We start from the raw sequence: 17,987 nt of genomic DNA, 5'->3' as shown, positions 1-17,987 counted from the left end.
GTGGCAAAATATATGCTTGGTGCGATATTCCAGCAGGAGTACTGGTAATTTTCATCATCATAAATACTGGTAATGTACACCAGGCGCGCCCAGTCAGAGAGACTGTTGATAGAAAATCAGGCTGAGACGTAATAATGAAAATTTCTAATGAAATTTCATCAAGAACCTATAAAGCTTTTAAAAACCAGTACGCTCATGATATGGTTGTACGGTTATTCCAAAGAGATTCCAAAGAGATGTTATTCGGCATGTAAATAAAATATCCAGAGCACATCCCACCTACCCTTTGGCATGTATAAGAAAAATGTAACTCAAAACCAAATGTGGGTGACTGAGCGATGCCTTGTAGATTGCGCAGGTGTCCCCCACGTACTTAATTTTCTTACCTTCAAATGTGGAACAAAGTCTTTTCGATGGATAAGGAAGCCTTGGGTTTTTTAAAAGTTTGTGTTTGAATAGATTTCATAAGAGACTAGAGTGAGTATATGTTTATCTATACACACATTAGTAAGAGATTTGTTACCTTATTGCAGCTCACAATTGATTTTCGTAGCCAGTTTACCCTTTCTCCTATGAAATAACAGATGACATAAATGGGAGCTAACAGGGACTGTGGGCAGAATTTTGACATATTTTACATATATCTCAGTGGTCACATCACACCTCTTCTTCATACCCACATCCCAGAGGATACTAGATCAATTGCTGAGGTACTTTTAAGAGTTTGAGTCTTAATTTGTTATTTTAGTTTGGCCAGAATGGCCAGTACATTGAGGGTTTATTCATTATTCAAATTCACGGCAGGGGCGGGGAGGTCAGAGCTTTTTGTTTCGGAAGGCAGTTTGCGCGTGTTGTGTCTCCCTCTGTGCCAGTTCCATAGGCACCTCTTCATCAACTTGCTGCTCAAATAGATATGCTACTACTGGTGTAAAACACAGTGATAATGTGATGAACCTGATAAGAAAGGACACATTTTTGTCCCTGTTTGACTCCATGCTCCTGGTATTCCCTAACTGTTAACAACACTCATATTCTGGGACCTATTCCCTAATACGGCTTACGCAGTAACTGAAGGCACTGGAAATGAACATGTCACAAAGTTCTCTGCATCTCTGCTGAGTTCATGAGTTCAGGTGTCTGCAGAACGTGCTTTGGTGGATTTTGGATCTAGCGAGTACGTCCAGAAATCCATTCTATGGTGAGTTGTTACTGTAAAGTTTAGTCAGTGGAAGTTGTTCTTTTAAGAAACACACATCCCGAAGGAATTATCAGGAGGAGGAGAATGTGTTGCGTTTCATCTTTAGGGTCCAAGCATTTGTTTGGAATCCCAGCTGCACTTTTTGATGGTGAGAGAGGAGACTGCAGTTAGTTACGCTGAGAGTCAGAGGTGCTGGTGTAAGTCAACAGGAACTCCATGAGATAGAGAAGCCCTGCTAACCTAAAATCGGTGTCACCAAAAGCATAAGCAAGGACCAGAGTGAATATTTTATATTTTGATATGCCCCTACTCAAAGGGGCATAACTACTCAAAGGGTTAACACCTTGTTGTTTGAACTGGGATCCAATTCGTTTCTTCATACTGTGGGCAACTTACACAGATGTCAGATTACCTATATGTATTGTGACAAAATTAGTTGCTAATACGTAAACAGTAAATTGGGATTAGCAGAAGTGCCACTGTTAGCAGGGCCAACACCGTGGAAATGATTCAAAACTTTTTCTCTGGATAAATCTGGAAATTCAGGTGTTGGTAATTAAAATACTTCTGTGAAACCCAGAAATACCAGAGACCTTGTTCTTTCATCAGATGAATATAGCAATGTCCTCTGTGTGAATTTTCTCCTTATTTTTTGTTGTTCTTACTAAACAGACATTGATGAATGCTCAGATGGCTTTGTTCAGTGCGACAGCCGTGCTAACTGCATTAACCTGCCTGGTTGGTACCACTGCGAATGCAGAGACGGCTACCATGACAATGGGATGTTTTCACCACGTGGAGAATCCTGTGAAGGTCAGTACCTAAAAAAGGTGGGGTAGTGTTATGACTTGCATTGCAGTAATGTTTAGTATCTCTGACAGTACTGGTCACATACTGTCTTAGATACTGTATCAATGGAAGTTAAACCTTGACCCAAAGCAATCGTAGTCTAAATAAGCATGATAAACAAAAGGCAGAAGAAAATAAAGTACGAATGTTCCTTACATATAGGTGGAGCATTAGTGGCCAAGATTTGCTAAGATAATATGTAAAGTCAGGCATGGTGCTTAAAACGCAGTTTCTCTGGCCCTACACCTGCTTCTGTGCATGGTCCTTGCATAAGTGATTTCCCGCGGGCTGCTGGCATGCACTGCAATCTGCCATTCCACAGTAATCTGTTTGTATGTCAGATTCTTCATATGTAGAAATGGGCCTCAATCCAGACCTCAATTTCTCCACTTCATTCCTCGTACATTGAAATAGTCTGTGATGAAAATATTTCCCATGGCAAAGAATGATTATGCAGCCCTGAGCCCTTACCCACCCCTGGGTTAACACTGCGGTGCTTCTCCTGTGCATAGGCTAACTGCTTGTAGAAAGTTGCAATTCGAAGAACAACCTTACAAACTGGGAAGCTCAGTGGTTAGGGCTGGGGCAAGGTGCAGGGGACAAGAGAGTCCCTCGACGGGGGACGAGGGGATGGGAAGGTTTTTTTTGTTTATGAATGATGTTAGAGAGAACAGCAGGTTAGTAAGAAAACAGTTATTTTCAGATGCAGGTCTCTGAGTATGGAATGTTATTCAGCTCTTAAGATATTGCATGCTGCTGCTCTTAAATAAGAGAAGAAACCAGTCTGTTTTGCCATGGACTGCTTAGGGCAAAATTAGGAGCAGGGAGAACCCTTCTGTCTCTGAGTGCTGAAATATTCAGTGCTTACACAGTGTAAGCTTTCCTACCTTGCTGTTTAAACTCACATTGGTGGGCTGCATCGGTCCCAAAGGGAAGCAATTGAATTAATTTCACTAAGGCAGACACACAGACAGTTCTCCAGGAGCGAGAATGACCTTTTCGGTATCCCCATCATCAATACTTTATTTCAACACATTTTCACCACTGCTGAAAGCCTGTATTCCCAGGAGGAATCAGCAATTTGAGTCAGCCACTGCTTTCATAAGTTGAGCTTTCTTTGTCAAGAACTAACTAAATGTCAGTGTTAGCTGGCCAGGTGTTAGGACAAGAAGGTGCAGAGAAGAAGTTGTGATCCCTCTGATTATAACGTTGCCCTTCTGTCACTCGCGGCACAGGTAATACACTAGCCAGGCATTTATGGAAATATTCTCAATACTCCAAGTTTTATCTTCAGTGTCAATATAATATTTGTCTTGTGGGTTGAAGATAGTGGTTTGGCACATGCTATCTCTAGAGATATAAGTGATATAAAGTGACTCTGTTAAGATGTGTGCAAACAAGCAACAATTAAGCAGCAATTTCTAAGCAAATGAAAAGCCAAGGAAAGAGGAATATGGGGATTGCTACATGTATGCAGAAGTGGCAATTATTAGCATGTTTTGACCTTTTCTACAAAGCACCAGCACCTCTTTATTAAACATACACAGAGGATAACAAGTAATTAGAATTATATCACAGATGCCAGGAAACTATCTTCATAGTCTTCATAGGGCTGATAACCCTCGTCACTAACAGTGGAACGCTTTCAGTTTGATTGATTGCAGCTCCAAATTGTGGAATACATAGCAACTTGAGATGGGGAGGAAGGTTACATATTTTATTAGTCTTACTACATCACTTTTTATTGCATTGAAGCCTATGGCATTCTGTCTCAGACAGAAAATAAAACCTGAAAAAGGTATGAAGAGACAGCTTAAAATCCATTGCAGTAGGAAAGTTAAACTTACAGGAGCAGAGTGCAGTAGCGCAAAAGCAATTGGTTTCTCTGCTGTCAGATCTCACCACTGTGAGAGATTCCCCTCCTGGGTTTAAAGACATAAGAAAATGGATTTCTTTTGTCACTTCTTCAGTATCCCCTAGTTAGAGGTGATTAGATTGAGCTGTTGGTGGATGGTCTTTCAGACACTCACTGTAATGGGGGAGCAGCTTCCAGGCTATACTAATCTCAGATTTCAAATCTCAGTTCTCCACTTCCCACCTGCAGCTGTATGAGCTCCTTGCTGCATCCGGGACCAGGGTCCTCTGAACCTTTCTGGCTTGTGCAAGTGCTACAGCTTGCAGAACTGTAGAAGGAACAGTGCTGAATTACACCGAAGAGAAACTGGGCCTGCCTTGATTTCTTTCTTGGGGGAACAAAGAATTTAAACCTCATGGGGATTAGGAAATGTTCTTTGAGAGTTTGTCCGTTTTGCTTTCCAAGAGGATTACTTCAAAGTAGTGTTTATATGGAGTGCATAATAGGCTTGTCTTTGGCTCATCTTTTGAAAGTTTTAGTTGCTTTGAAGAAAGTTCCCTCTTTCAGTGGAGAAAACCTTTAAAAGCCAAGAAAGTGTGGGTTCAAATCTTTTCTTTCTTGATTGTTCTATATGGTCTGCCTCAAATCTGGGTCTGTCTGTGTCCCCTGGACATGTGCTGATAGTACTACAGAAAGCATTTCTGTGATCAGCGTTAGTCAGAAACTTGTTCCCTTCAGCAAAGGCTCCAGTTTTAAAGATTCAGGTGCAAACACCTCTATTAAGATCACAGAAGCACAGGAGCATTTCCTTAAAAATCTTATTTTAACAGAATACCAAAACTGCACGTACCCCTTTTGCAGGAAATGGTCCCATTAGGACATAGTACTAAAAATTCTTAGCTAGAGGTGGACTCCTTGGCGGCATTAGACTTTGTCAGTGCTTGATAACAAAATAATAGTTGCTAAATTGCCTGTTTTATACATACATATATTGACCTTGGCTACTGCTGCTTCTTTGGCACAACTGAGAATATTGAGTATTTTGACTAACGTACTCGAGCACAGAAATTCATAATCCCATTTTATTGTACCTACAGGCAATGGAGGACCTAGAGATTCCTTTGCTATTAGTTTTGCTTCACATTACACTCCTCTGGGTAGACCTGTGGTCTCTATAACAATTACCGAGAGAAACGATGGGAAATGCAGCTGTAGGGTTTCAACCTCTTAGCAGCACTTGCTGCTTTTCCCTTGGAAATAGAATTATGTTATGCATCATCTTATTTCCAGAAAAGTGGTGAAAGATCAGCCACTTAGTCTTTCAGAACTGCATAGGTTTGGGAAGTCTTAAATTTTATATACGTGTAAATATAGCATTCAGCATGGTATATTACCTGGTACCTTCCTCTTTGCCCCCCTACGTTTTTTCTTTATAGTTTCTTTACACAGTCTTATTGGTGCTCTGAAGATTGTCTCTCATGTGCCATTTCATAAAAGAGAGCTGGGCTAAGACAGGAGGTATTGCAGCCTCAAGCTTCATTGCGTTAAAAAACTGGAACCACTGAGGGCAAAATCCTAAAATAAGAATTTTCAGACCTAGTTAATATTTGCAGTTCTGTGTAAGATCCTGATTCCTTTGAATTTGTCCCCTGCAGTGTCTAAAAGCTTCCAAAATCAGTTGAAGAGAGAAGCTGTATTGGTTTGTACCGGGATAGTGCAGGTTATACCTCATCAGCCATTGGACATTTTGCATACTTCCACGTCCGAAGAATAGCTCACGTAATTAATGCAGCCCCTTAGGACTTACCAAGAGTATCTGGCAGGTACCAGCTGTTGTTGATACAGAATATAAGATCAAGATACCTTCGCTCTCAGCAGGTACCACATTCTTTAAATGAGACAGGTGCAAATGAAAGGATTGGGAAGCATCAATCCAGAATGCCCAATTCAAACAGGATCTTTTTGGTTGCAAAGGTTTGTTTGTATGTGTATGTTCTGAAATGTCATTATGTTCTTCTTCTGCCGTCCTGCGTGCAGAAGTAGAATCGCTTCCTTCTCTGTGTGATAGAGCAGACTGCCTGACAACACAGAGGGCTGGGGCTCTACTTGAACAATATTTTCCACAATCCAGGATAATGAGGGATGGGGGCGTATTACAAGCCTCAGGATGCTCCCCAGCCTTAATGAATGAACAAAGTCCAAAATGGTCACTTCAGCATCCATGTCTCTGGATCTGGAAGGCAGAGGAATTGCTGACTGTCAGGATGTCTGAATTTATCTCACAGTACATCCAGTGTTTTAACTAATACATGAAATTTCTTGTAGTTGAAAAACTGCTGTCAGTTTGGAGTCCTACACTTAGATCTTTCTACAGTGCTGGTAATGTTTAGGAGAAGCTGTGTTATTGATAGCACTTAAGGAGGCAGGAAATAAGCACTACTCTTCAGCACAAAAACTTACTAACACTAACACAAAGCTCCATCGAAATCCTTTCGCCTTTATTCGCGATCATAAAAGGTCAACAAATAAAACCATAAAGTGACTTTTTTTCCATCCATCCCAAACAGAGCTACAGGCATTAAGGCTTCATTATTGAGTTTGGGAATGCAACTTAAACATCACCAGACAGAAGGCAGATACACGTTAGTATTTAAATATTCTGGAGTGTGGGCAGAGTACAAAATTGGCAGAGTTTCTCATCTTTTATAGAAGGACTAATACAACAGAAACTCGACCATTACATTTTATAAAACAGTAATTTGAATGCATTTACTGTGTCAGGAAACAACATTTCTGTGGAGCTGGTGTTACCGGCATCTGAAGTCTCAGCTCTTCATCTTCCACATCTGCTAAGCACTCTGACAGCTGGCTTGCATGAAGTCACGAATAAATTATTCACAATTCACTTGCTCTTTGAAGAATGATTACATCAGTCAATAGATTTACTTAGGACAGAGAAGAACAGAAGCCAAACTTTCTACTCAGAAGAGCTTGGGCTCCCTATCGAATGCACTCCTTCCTGTTTTGCCTCAAGCAAAAAGTATTCAGGTATCCTCATGTTGTCCCCTCGCTGAGCTAATGCTACTCCTCAGAGCCAAAGTAACTGAGAAACTTCAGTTGCTTCAGAGCAAAGGAACTGTGCACCCTCCCAACCCATCTCTTCCAACAGCATATCTCTCAATGATAGAGATGTTCATCTTTTCTTTACATAGATAGACTCTAACTGATATCAGAACGATTCTGTTCGGAAGCCATGTCCAGGGGAGATCTTTTTTGGCTTTATGTGAACGTCCTGCACTTAAGGCTGGATAGCTCATCAGAGGAGAGGAAGTTGCAGCTTCCCATCAGCTATATCAGAATGCATCTCTGAGCCCTTTGTCACTACCTAGCAAGGTGTACACAGGTTATTTTCTAATTGTGCCTTGTTCGTGTTCCTTGTGAGTTTATTGCGAGTTTTCTCGTCTGTCATTATCAATACTGTATTTGTGGTTTTTTGCCCAAAATATTATTGAGCTGTCATTACTTAGAGCTATCCACAGTAGCCTCAAGATCTCTTTCCAGAACAGATCCAGAAAACTGATTTGATTTTTGAATGGGTATTTCCCCATGCACCTTACAATTGAATCTCATCTGACATATGATTGTTTACTCAGTCAATATCATGAAATACTTCTATATTTCACTGTCAATTTTTTGTTTTTAATACTTTCTTATCAACAGCCTTTTTCATGTTGCTGTTGATCCATTCCTCCAGATGACTAAGTATATTGGGCAGCACATGTTCTGGCACAGATTCTTGGGGGACTTCCCTGGGATAACTCTCCACTGTGACTGCCTGACCATTTATTCCTGCCTTTTATTACTTACTAATTAACCTGCTATTAATTTGTGAGTCAACAACCTCTTTTATTGCATGGCACTATGTGTGTGGAACATTACACATTAAGAGTGTGTATTGTGCAAAGGAGCTCATGAAGTTTTCAAATAAACATAGTACGTTATATGAAATGTGTTCCCCCCCTTTAAAGTCTTTTTCATTAATATAGTATACGTTTACTCCGAATCTATAATATAGTATCTTTAAACAATCTCCTTTCTCTCTGAAAACATTTTATCCATTTGGCCACTAGTTTTAGTTAATCTTTAAAACTCATTTTAACATAATTCCCTCTTTGAAAATAAAAGCACTACCACAGAGATTTTTTGCAGCCTTTTAAATTCCTTTGAGAACGTTGAACTTGTGTACATCGTGGTCACTGTTGGTAACCAATACAGAGTAGTTGTTCAACAGAGACATTTTGAATCGGAGCCTGCACACTGCTCAGGGCCAAGTCAAATGGTGCTTTGTCCCTTTGGGATTCTTTGACTATCTGTTCCAAGAAACAGTCAGTAAATCTGTTAAATACAACCTGGTGGGGCAATTGAAATTCTGGAGTTTTCTGCCCTTGCAGTCTGTCAAATATTACAAATGGAGTTTAGTCATTCCAGGTACTGTCACCGTTTTGTATAGCTTTAGTCCAGTATTTTTCCTGTGTAGGCATGAAATTACTTGTGATACAATTAACTCCTCGCTTTCTTTAACGTATCACTACTTCGTCCATGGTACTCCTTTGTCATTGCAACATTAAGTTGTACCCAGGGATGATGGTAAGAAAAGGAAAATCCTTAAAAGTGTGCCAGATCAAAGCTGCTGCAATTTTTAGTGTAGATTAGATAAATAAGAACTGGTCCTCAATTTAGCACTAGATAACTAGTTATACTTTGTTTCTGATTTTTCTGAGGCAGACCTCCATGTGTTTTGAGACTTAACGTTCTGATGTCATAACATTCAAGCTGCTTGATTCCTAAGCAGTGTGTTGTAAATGCCCTGAAGTGAATTATTTGTTGGGGTTTTTTTATTGTTGTTGTTTGTTTGTTTCTTTATTTGTTTTTAAAAACAATATGGGAGAGATAATAACATGCCTCTGTGGCTGGATACACGGGAAATATGCAACCTGTAATCCTCCCCTCTCCCTTTTTCGGACACAAAAGATGCAGGGGCCAGTGTACCCTGTCCATATGGTTATGGAAATTGGAGAGCTGGTTATGGCTGTAGACAAAATGTCAGTAACATAATTCACCGTCCATTATAAATCCAAAGTAAAAAAGCTGAAGTTTTGCTTGGTATGGATGATTTGTGTGCAAGTTCTTTGTAGATAATGCCTGAAGTTTGATGTGGATGAATAATGTAGATGAGAATTTCATGCATGCAAAGTTTGTGTTTCTCTTGCTGCATTATAAACACACTGCTGTTTCTGATTAGGTTAGAATCAAAGTCTAAATAGTTCCTGCTTTAACCAGGGATATTTAAATTGCCCTGTGCAGAATATTTATTTTCATGAATCAAACAACTGAAAAAACAAGGTTGGGATTTTTCATAAGTTCTCAATGTTGGATAAGCTCGGCTCAATACCAGAGTCAATGATGAAACCTCAATTATTTTCAGTAACAGTGCACTAACAGTTACCATGTTGAAAAACAACAGAAGCCTTTTCCTCATGGGAAGATTGTGAAATACACTTGTACGTAAGTGCCAAATGCAGATTTAGTGTTTATAGGGTCACTATTTGTTGTTTAAAGGAAACTGTTCTTATTAACATGACAGCTGAACTTCGTCCAAGTGTCTCATTAAATATGGCTGCTTTCAGTTAAGTGGCCAGGTTGTTGAGAAGTGATATTATTCATTTATGACACTAGCTACGTGAAAGCTTTGTACAAAAGAGTGTTTTAAACAAATGAACACAGTGTTGGAAAGTCTTTTATTAAAAATTACTTCAATGATAAAGAGAATCCTGCTGTTAATCATTATATTTAAATAGGACTTGTGTGTGTTCTCTTTACTGCATAACTTAAAGCCAGTTAGACTGAGTATATGGAGATCTTAATTTTAAATTGCCAGATTGTATTACTTTCAGCATGGATTTAAGACAAAATAGAGGAAGGAGAGAGCAGCTCTTCCATCCCTCTGCTCTGCCCATACCAGCATCGCTCAAACCATTCCTGCTGGCTACTTGTCTAAAAACCTTCAAGGCTGGAGACTGCAGAGCCTCCGCCGGGCCCTCTGTTCTGCGAATTATGTATCCTTACTGTTCGGATGGGCTTCCCTCTCTGATGTGCCTGTGACGTTTCAGCTGCTCAGGGCCATGTGAACAGCCACACTGAATTAGGTTCATGATCCCATTTGTCTTCTGCCCTATTGCAGCAGTGGCCAACTGCAGATGCTTCAGAAGATAGCGAGGTAGAAGATGTAGAGATCTGAGATGATTTGCCTGTTCTGGATTATCTGATGCATAAATAAGGGCACCATAGACCCTAATGCATGAAATGTAATCTCTCTTCCAAAATCTGTTAGCATTGCAAATTGAATTTGAGCGGCCTGATCTAGTGGAAGATAACCCTGCCCATGGCAGGGAACTAGATGATCTTTAAGGTCCCTTCCACCCAAAGCATTCTATGAATCTATGAATATTCTTGCTAGCTTTATACACTTTTGGCTATGCTATTTTTTTTCCCCTCTTACCACTCTGTGGCAGTGAGTGTCATGGTTTGTTTATGCATTATATGAAAAATTATTTCCTTTTATCAGACTTAAATCTCTTGTCTTTCAGTTTCATTCACTGTCCCTTGTCTTGCATATTAGGCAATATGGAGAACAAAAGCTCTCAACATGCCTTCTCTGGAGTATTCATTATTTTTTTGGTTATATCCCTTCTTGCAGATGTTCTTTTAGAGATGAACAATCCATTTCTTTTCAGTTCTTCTCAAATGACATTTTCCTCATCCTTCCCAAAAGCCCTAGTAATTTTGCAATACTTTTTTTTGAGATGGTGCCGCTGTTTATTACACACAGTATTTGAAGGAAACCCACAATGCTGCTTATTTATACAATGGAATTCTAATAATTTCCCTGCTGTTTTTCATCCCAAAACATATTCATGTTAGCAACGTGGTTTTTTTTTTTTTTGACTGCAGCCACACTTGGAATTGAAATGATAATTGAGTTATTTTGCTTTAAACTGAATGTGCTTGAGGTGAATTGGAGGTTTCATTTCCATTGTTGAACCCAAAGCTGAGTGTTTTATTCAGTTTTTATGCTGACGGTGAAGGATACATTCATGACCATATTGCTTATTTTGTCTTGTACTGATCCGTTGGACAGTTAAATATCACAATGCTACTTTTTAATGAACTCTAATTAAAAGCTTGGGCCAGACTGTTGTGAAATTGTATGTAGAATTGAACTTTTCTAGTGTTTTCCACGTTTTGTCGCATATAGCTGTTTACTTCATGCCCTTTCAAAGCTTTTTTCCCAGATAACTTTTCTCCATATGGACAGCTGAAAAAGCTAAATAAAGACTATTCAAATAGAAGGCAGTGTGTGCTGCTACTTTGCCCTTGCAAAATAATTGTGTGTACCTTGATGAAGTAGGCCTTTAAAGGTACTCTTGTATTCTTTGAGATATGATCGTTTTGAAGTTTTTACCTGGAGACATTAATTTTTTTTCTTTATTTCCTATGCTAGACACAAGGGCTATAGATGTCACTGCAACTTGAATAATTAAAATATTCTAGTTTGCACACCCTAATAGATGATGCAACTTAAAGCATGGTGTGCTTGCTTAAATGAGCTTACAGGTCAGACGTTACCTTTCACATTAACTTCTCAGCAAGTGAACTCAAATGTGCTAGACAAAGCCAGCAAAAGGTTTTGAAAACAAAATTCTGCACCTTTTCTTGTTTTACTGCATGTCTCATGAACAGTTGCCACAAACTAATGCTCTTTAGGGAGCTGAGAATTATTTTTGTTCGTATGTTTCCTGTGATTTCTTCATTCTAACTACCCTACTCAGTAGCATTCAGTTAGAAAGATGTACAGGAAAATTCAAAATATCATGTTTTAAAAGTTTATGTGACTTGAAAAATATTTTTGTGAACTTGTAAGTTATTTCTCCCCATTCTGGTGAAGTGCAAATTAATTTTCAGCTGAAGGCTTTAGTGGCCAAGAATCATTTATATCAACTGCTGCAAGAACTTTTTTGTTAATTGAATGCGGTCTAAGTGCATTACATGGCATGTTTTTGCAGACATTGATGAATGTGGAACTGGAAGGCATAGCTGTGCCAATGACACTGTTTGCTTTAACTTGGATGGTGGGTACGACTGTCGATGTCCCCATGGCAAGAACTGCACAGGAGACTGTATCCATGAAGACAAAATCAAGCACAACGGTCAGATTTGGGTGCTGGAGAATGACAGATGCTCTGTCTGCTCGTGCCAGGTCAGTAGAAATAGAACTAGCTGCTTCTGCAAGATGGTGGTAGGGATGAAGGTAAGAGTGTCGTGATTCAAGTGAGTTTCCTTTTTTAGCTGCCTTCTCAGGTGTGCGTGAGGTGCTACAGAAAAACGGAATTATATATTATATACGGTTTTGGGGAGAGCTTCTCTCTCCAATCTGCACGAGCAGAACTTCCATGGGAGCTTTATTATATGACACTGGGAGAAGGACGATAGTACTATTTTCTTAGCAGAGATGCCACCTGTGTTTTCTGGGTGGGAGGAAGGGCATTTTCATGCAAAGAAACTGTCTAGACACATCTCGGCGTTGGTGACTGACGCCAGTGTCTCTAGCAGATGGCTATAAATAGAAGTAGGTTCTGTATCTGCAGAGGAATTCAGCTTAACTTTCTCAAATGTTTGCTGTGGGATTGATCCCAAGCTAAATGCTGAAGGAGAATGAAGGCCCAATACACTGCTGACAAAGTCCTGAGCATTTCAGCAGCTCAAGTTTCATGGGCATGAATTTAATTTCAGACTACCTATCATTTTCCTTATGTGAATAATTACAGAAGAGAGGGACTGATCTGGAAGTTTAAAGCAAGACTTGACTAGCATCCCTATGAGAATGACATAAAGTAAATGCGATCCATTAAAATTTGACCCTTGGGAAAGACGCCCTTGTGTTTCATCAACTTAGGTGAGAGCTGTCTGAAGGTTGGTTGTGTGAAGGATGTATATAAGACAACAGGGAAACTTTTTGGTAGTTACTGAGTGTGTATTGTGGTTTCTGCCTCTGATTGAATTGTATTTTGACGAAGATATCGTATAGTTGAAAAACTTGTGAGCTGCTAGTGGCTTAGAATCATGCCGAAAAATCAAATTTTGCTGCAAATACTGCTGGAGTTGGTCACATTTCTGCCATTGCTCTATGCCTGTCTTCCAACAACAGAGTGGATATGTGATGTGCCGGCGAATGGTCTGTGACTGTGAAAATCCCACCGTTGACCTATTTTGCTGTCCTGAATGTGACCCAAGGCTCAGCAGTCAATGTTTACATCAGAGCGGGGAGCTTTCCTACAACAGCGGTGACTCCTGGATACAGAACTGTCAGCAGTGTCGCTGTTTGGTGAGGCGCCTGATTACAGCAGCAGAGACAGGAGGGAAAAAGGAGATGAGATATTCTGATCTGTGAATAGTTAATTTTCATGCATTAGCATCCACTTGATTTCCTCTCGAGTATGTGTATAATCGAAATCTGGTTTTCATGGATATTTGTCAGTATTGGCAAGTTCCAGTCAAAAATGCATTTTGACACAATAGACATAATAGAAATTATTTAATCATGAAGATTGTTTTAGCGAAGAGTGGAGGTCATTTGGATATGGCACCTACAAAGCAACACTCATCTGTTCACTCATTCAAAGACCAATGTAGCTGTATAAGGAAATTCTAAATATGTATTTATGATCACGGTTGATAATTTCGAAGATGCCCATAGACTAAAATCTGTTTATTCATTCAGACATTCTGAGTAACAGAAAAAATAATAAGACTTGATGCATTTTTCAAAATAGTGAAATGAGTTTTGGAAAAAAAATCTTTCAAAGCTTGTGATCTTTTTCCTAGGCATGTATTTCAGAGTCTGAGCAAAAACTATTCTGCATAATGCCGCTCAGGAAGTGACAGAAAAAATCCCAAGATAAAAACAACTAGCTTTTATCACAGGTTATGTCCAAATGTAAAGCCTAGTCCATCTAGCAGCTTCCCCTTGTCAGGGTATCATGAATAACAGCCAGAAACCAATTTCTGTAGACATTGTGCTTTCAGTGCTACCGCTGCTAAAATCCAATGAAATAGATTCCCAGGTGCTTCATTAAATGTCTTAAAACCAAAACAAAACAACCTACAACAATAAATGTTTCTTCTTTTTCACGATGCTACTTCTGTAACTAAAGCCTGCTTTCTTTCAGTTGATCAGTGACTGGTTTTAAAAATTTGGAGCTATGGCAAATCCCTAGGAATTTTTTTCAGCTTTTGCTCTGGAGATATTGAACTCATCATTCTCAAAGCCTTAGATACATTTTTTGTGAATAAACTTCTTTCCTAGGGCCAAATGCTATTATCTTTGCCCCCTTAAATCCAGACTACTTAATCTGTGTTTCAAATGAGCTGAGTAAGTTGGAGATCAGAGATGGACCTGCTCCAAAAGAAATATGCATTAATGACTTCTGTGAAGTCTTTTCTTTGACCAATAGGTCTGAAACTTTGGCCCTTGTCCAGAGTTGAAGGAGAGCTGACCCCAACTTCTAGTAACTGACATGAATAATTAGACATCTTTAGATTTGTGTACAGGCATACAGTAACTTCCCCTAAGAATATTCTGGCCCAGCGCAGGTCTCTGCTTTGACCTTTTCATACTCTGACCGTACTGAGGCCATCATGCAGGAAGTGTGATTAAGTTTGGAAGTTCAGTTATTCTGATCGCAGCATCCAAAACGGATGGCAAGTGGGTGGAGGTCCTCCCACTGAAAATGCGCTGATGTTCCCTGCTGCATTGGGCTGCTGGTAGCTTGACACCCTTAGTCCAGCCAGTGCATTTGTAATGGTGGAAAAGGTAAAGCCCATCCGGACCTGAACATTTGAGGGCTTTCTATGGCAAACCAACAGTCCAAATAGAAGTAAGAACTAGGGGAAACAGGAGATTTTGAAGCACTCATGTTATGGCTTCTGTCACTTGCAGAAGTAGGACTTCACAAGGACAGATCCATATTCTGTATTTCATGAAGTTTATGGAGAATTTTCAGCTGCAACTTGATGCAGAGAGTATTAAAATAAGTTAAATCTAGTACACTTTCTGAATAGCATGCAGAAAAAAGCACCCACCTTGCTGTGTCTCCCACAAGCAATGAATATCAGTGCACTCCGCACTGACTTCTGAATAGAACCAGATGGATAAAATTAACCAGCTAAGGAACATAATACTGAGTCAGATGAATAGATAGTGAAACAAAATAAGAGCTAATAATCTTGTTCTCATAATATTTGTAAACAGCAAGGTGAAGTTGACTGCTGGCCCTTGCCATGCCCGGAGGTGGATTGTGAATTCAGCGTCCTCCCCGAGAATGAGTGCTGCCCGCGCTGTGTCACTGACCCCTGCCAAGCGGACACCATTCGCAACGACATCACTAAAACCTGTCTGGATGAAACCAATGTCGTTCGCTTCACTGGATCTTCTTGGATTAAGCACGGCACAGAGTGCACCCTCTGCCAGTGCAAGGTAAAGAGCATAAAAATTAAGCTGAGATGCCTCTTTCCCAGCTTGTTCTGTGGCATGTAAATATTAATGCACGGAGTCTGGTCAGCGGGTAGTTGGTGTCTACACTTGTTTTAAAGCAATGGAGATTACAGTAAAGTGTTCAGCTTTGTTAACTTCACTCCTGCTCGTGCTAGAAGGATGGTTTAATGGGCTAGCAGGTCAGAAACAGGACAACAGCCCGTGCTGCAGTGTGCTGTGGACAAGCTAGTGGGCTTGGCTTTTCCACCAGGATAGCTCAATTCAAGCTTGATCACAGTTTTTATTATATACCTCCATGCTATCTTGGAAATGTATACAGTAACAAATAGGTATGTAAGACTAGACTTCACACAATAATTTGTTCTGTGTGGTACTATAGCGTTATCAGAACTGATTGAATTGCTTTTTGAGAATAGTAATTGTTTTGAGAATAAAAGGACTAGTTACATAGTTACATAGCTTTCTTGCCTTAAAATTAATGGTAGAATCAACATAACATTTAGAACATTTAATAGTTTTTGTAGTCAAAGGAATTAATTGTCTGAGGAGAAATATTAATGGCTACAGGCTTATGTGAATTCTGGCTTCTCTTTTTAAAGATGCAAGAGAAAAGGAGGTTAAAATAAGTTTTTCCATTCAAAATAAGCCTGTACGGTGAATTGTATTTTCCACTGTCAAATACTGAAGAATGACAAAGAGTGTTTCCACAGTAGCCAAGGACAGAGAGACAGCAGGATTCATCCGTAGATCTTTAATTATTACTGCAATTCACAGCTGATTTTGGTATTTATTCTATGTCCTTCCCAAGCAAGATACTTCCCAAACTCTAGTACACAGCACAATTAACTGCTTTGAAAAGGTGCTCATAAAAAATAATCTAACTTCAACACCTCCTTCTGGGAGAAATGGGGAGTAACTGATCATGTAGCAGAAGCTGTCAAGCACCACCTTCTTCCTCCACTTTGCCTGACACAATACTGTGTGCAACAGCAGTTGCTGCTGTCGAGGCATAGTCCTTTCACGAGAGAAGTGGTATGTGCCAAGTAAGTGTAGGCATTTGTCTTGATGTCAGAACGGGTCGGTGGTTAGCAGAAAATGATGTGATCTGACAGAGTGGCTAATGGTTAGAAAGCCAGCTGCTGCCCAAAGGATGTTGAAACAGGCTTACATGCAGAAACCCGTACTTTTGGGGTCCGTAGCTGGTGGCATACACCAACTCCAATGCTAGAATTTACTTTTTGCTTGGGCAAGTTGCTGGGGTTTATGTGCCTCGGTTTCCCCATCTGTAAAACAAATAGTTATGTGTGATTCTTCTCTAAAGCTCTTTTGAGATTCAGTGATGGGAAATGTGTTCCCGCTGTTGTACCACTAATCAATGCCAATGCAGAAGCAATGTATCAGTTCTGCTGATGGCCACCTGTGTGCTGCTCCCATCTGCCCTTTTCTCTTAAGCAAAGACTGAACCTTAAGCGTCGACTAATTTGTTTTCAGCGTGAACACATACATAGACTAATAAAATCCATTGCTGTATTGTGAACATATGTAAGATTAAAACAGATACTCTGCCAAACCCCATAGATTTAATGCAGCTCAGGTGTGAATCTGCCTAACAGTGAAAATGTACCACTTTGTCCCTCAGCAAGCCAAAACTTACTCCATTCTCTTTACAGAGCAGTTTTTTTTTTTTTTAAATACACTATCTGCTCATATTGGCAGCATTTTAATACTGTAGTTCTGCATGCAAGCAGCCCGCTCCCTCCGGATCAGGTTAATGCTGTGCCCAGCTCATATAGTTCTTCTTCTCATTCGTCTTGTGTCACCCCACTCTTTTCTTGCAGAGCATCACGTGGAAGGTCAAAGCTCCAGTCTAAGCCTCTCTAAGCAAACTATAGCAAAATAGGTTTACACAAATCCTTTACGAATTCAGAAACCGGGGCACCAGCTAAAGCTGACTTAGCCACAAAGCCATTTCAAATCACAAGTAAAGAAGGTGGACAGTAGGATTGTCTAACCTCCTGTAACAGAAGGAGTGAAAGAAAATGATTGAATGATTCAGACCTCGGTCTTTAATCAATCCTGGCAGTTTAGTTAACTGAATGTACTTGGAGTAATTTAAAAGTAATACACACTTTTTATTTGCATTGTAAGAATCAGACTTAAGAAAAGAAGTAGTAGAGATGCAGAAAACAATTTCTCCAGTACTTTAATGATGTCCATAGATAATCTGTTCCCTTAATTGCTAATATTCTCAGAAGAATGTGTGGACTATCAGGAAAAACTTTATGGATTAATGTTTGCTGGTGTTAAAACCAGGATGTATTAACTTGAAGCATTCAGGACTAAATAAAACCTGGAGTCCCTTCTGCCCGATCTAAATAAAACTCCCAAGTGCCCTGTCTTGTTCAACAGTTTTCTGTGCTTGCGCAAATGCCTGATACCTTTATGTCGGGACCATTTCTTCCACTGATCCCAGC

At 39.8% G+C, this 17,987-nt stretch overlaps 1 protein-coding gene across 1 annotated transcript in view; it reads left to right on the top strand.

Annotated features, from left to right (window-relative positions):
* Nucleotides 1-17,987, top strand: part of NELL2 (neural EGFL like 2) — a 155,894-nt gene that overhangs the window by 136,848 nt on the left and 1,059 nt on the right. The window contains exons 16-19 of the mRNA XM_075148205.1: nt 1,871-2,011; nt 12,026-12,219; nt 13,168-13,344; nt 15,271-15,495. Of these exons, the coding sequence (XP_075004306.1) occupies nt 1,871-2,011; nt 12,026-12,219; nt 13,168-13,344; nt 15,271-15,495 (737 nt within the window). The remainder of the gene's footprint in view (nt 1-1,870; nt 2,012-12,025; nt 12,220-13,167; nt 13,345-15,270; nt 15,496-17,987) is intronic.

Source organism: Calonectris borealis, chromosome 1, assembly GCF_964195595.1.
Source record: "Calonectris borealis chromosome 1, bCalBor7.hap1.2, whole genome shotgun sequence".
Taxonomy (NCBI): domain Eukaryota; kingdom Metazoa; phylum Chordata; class Aves; order Procellariiformes; family Procellariidae; genus Calonectris; species Calonectris borealis.
This window is presented reverse-complemented; position numbering and strand designations above follow the sequence as displayed.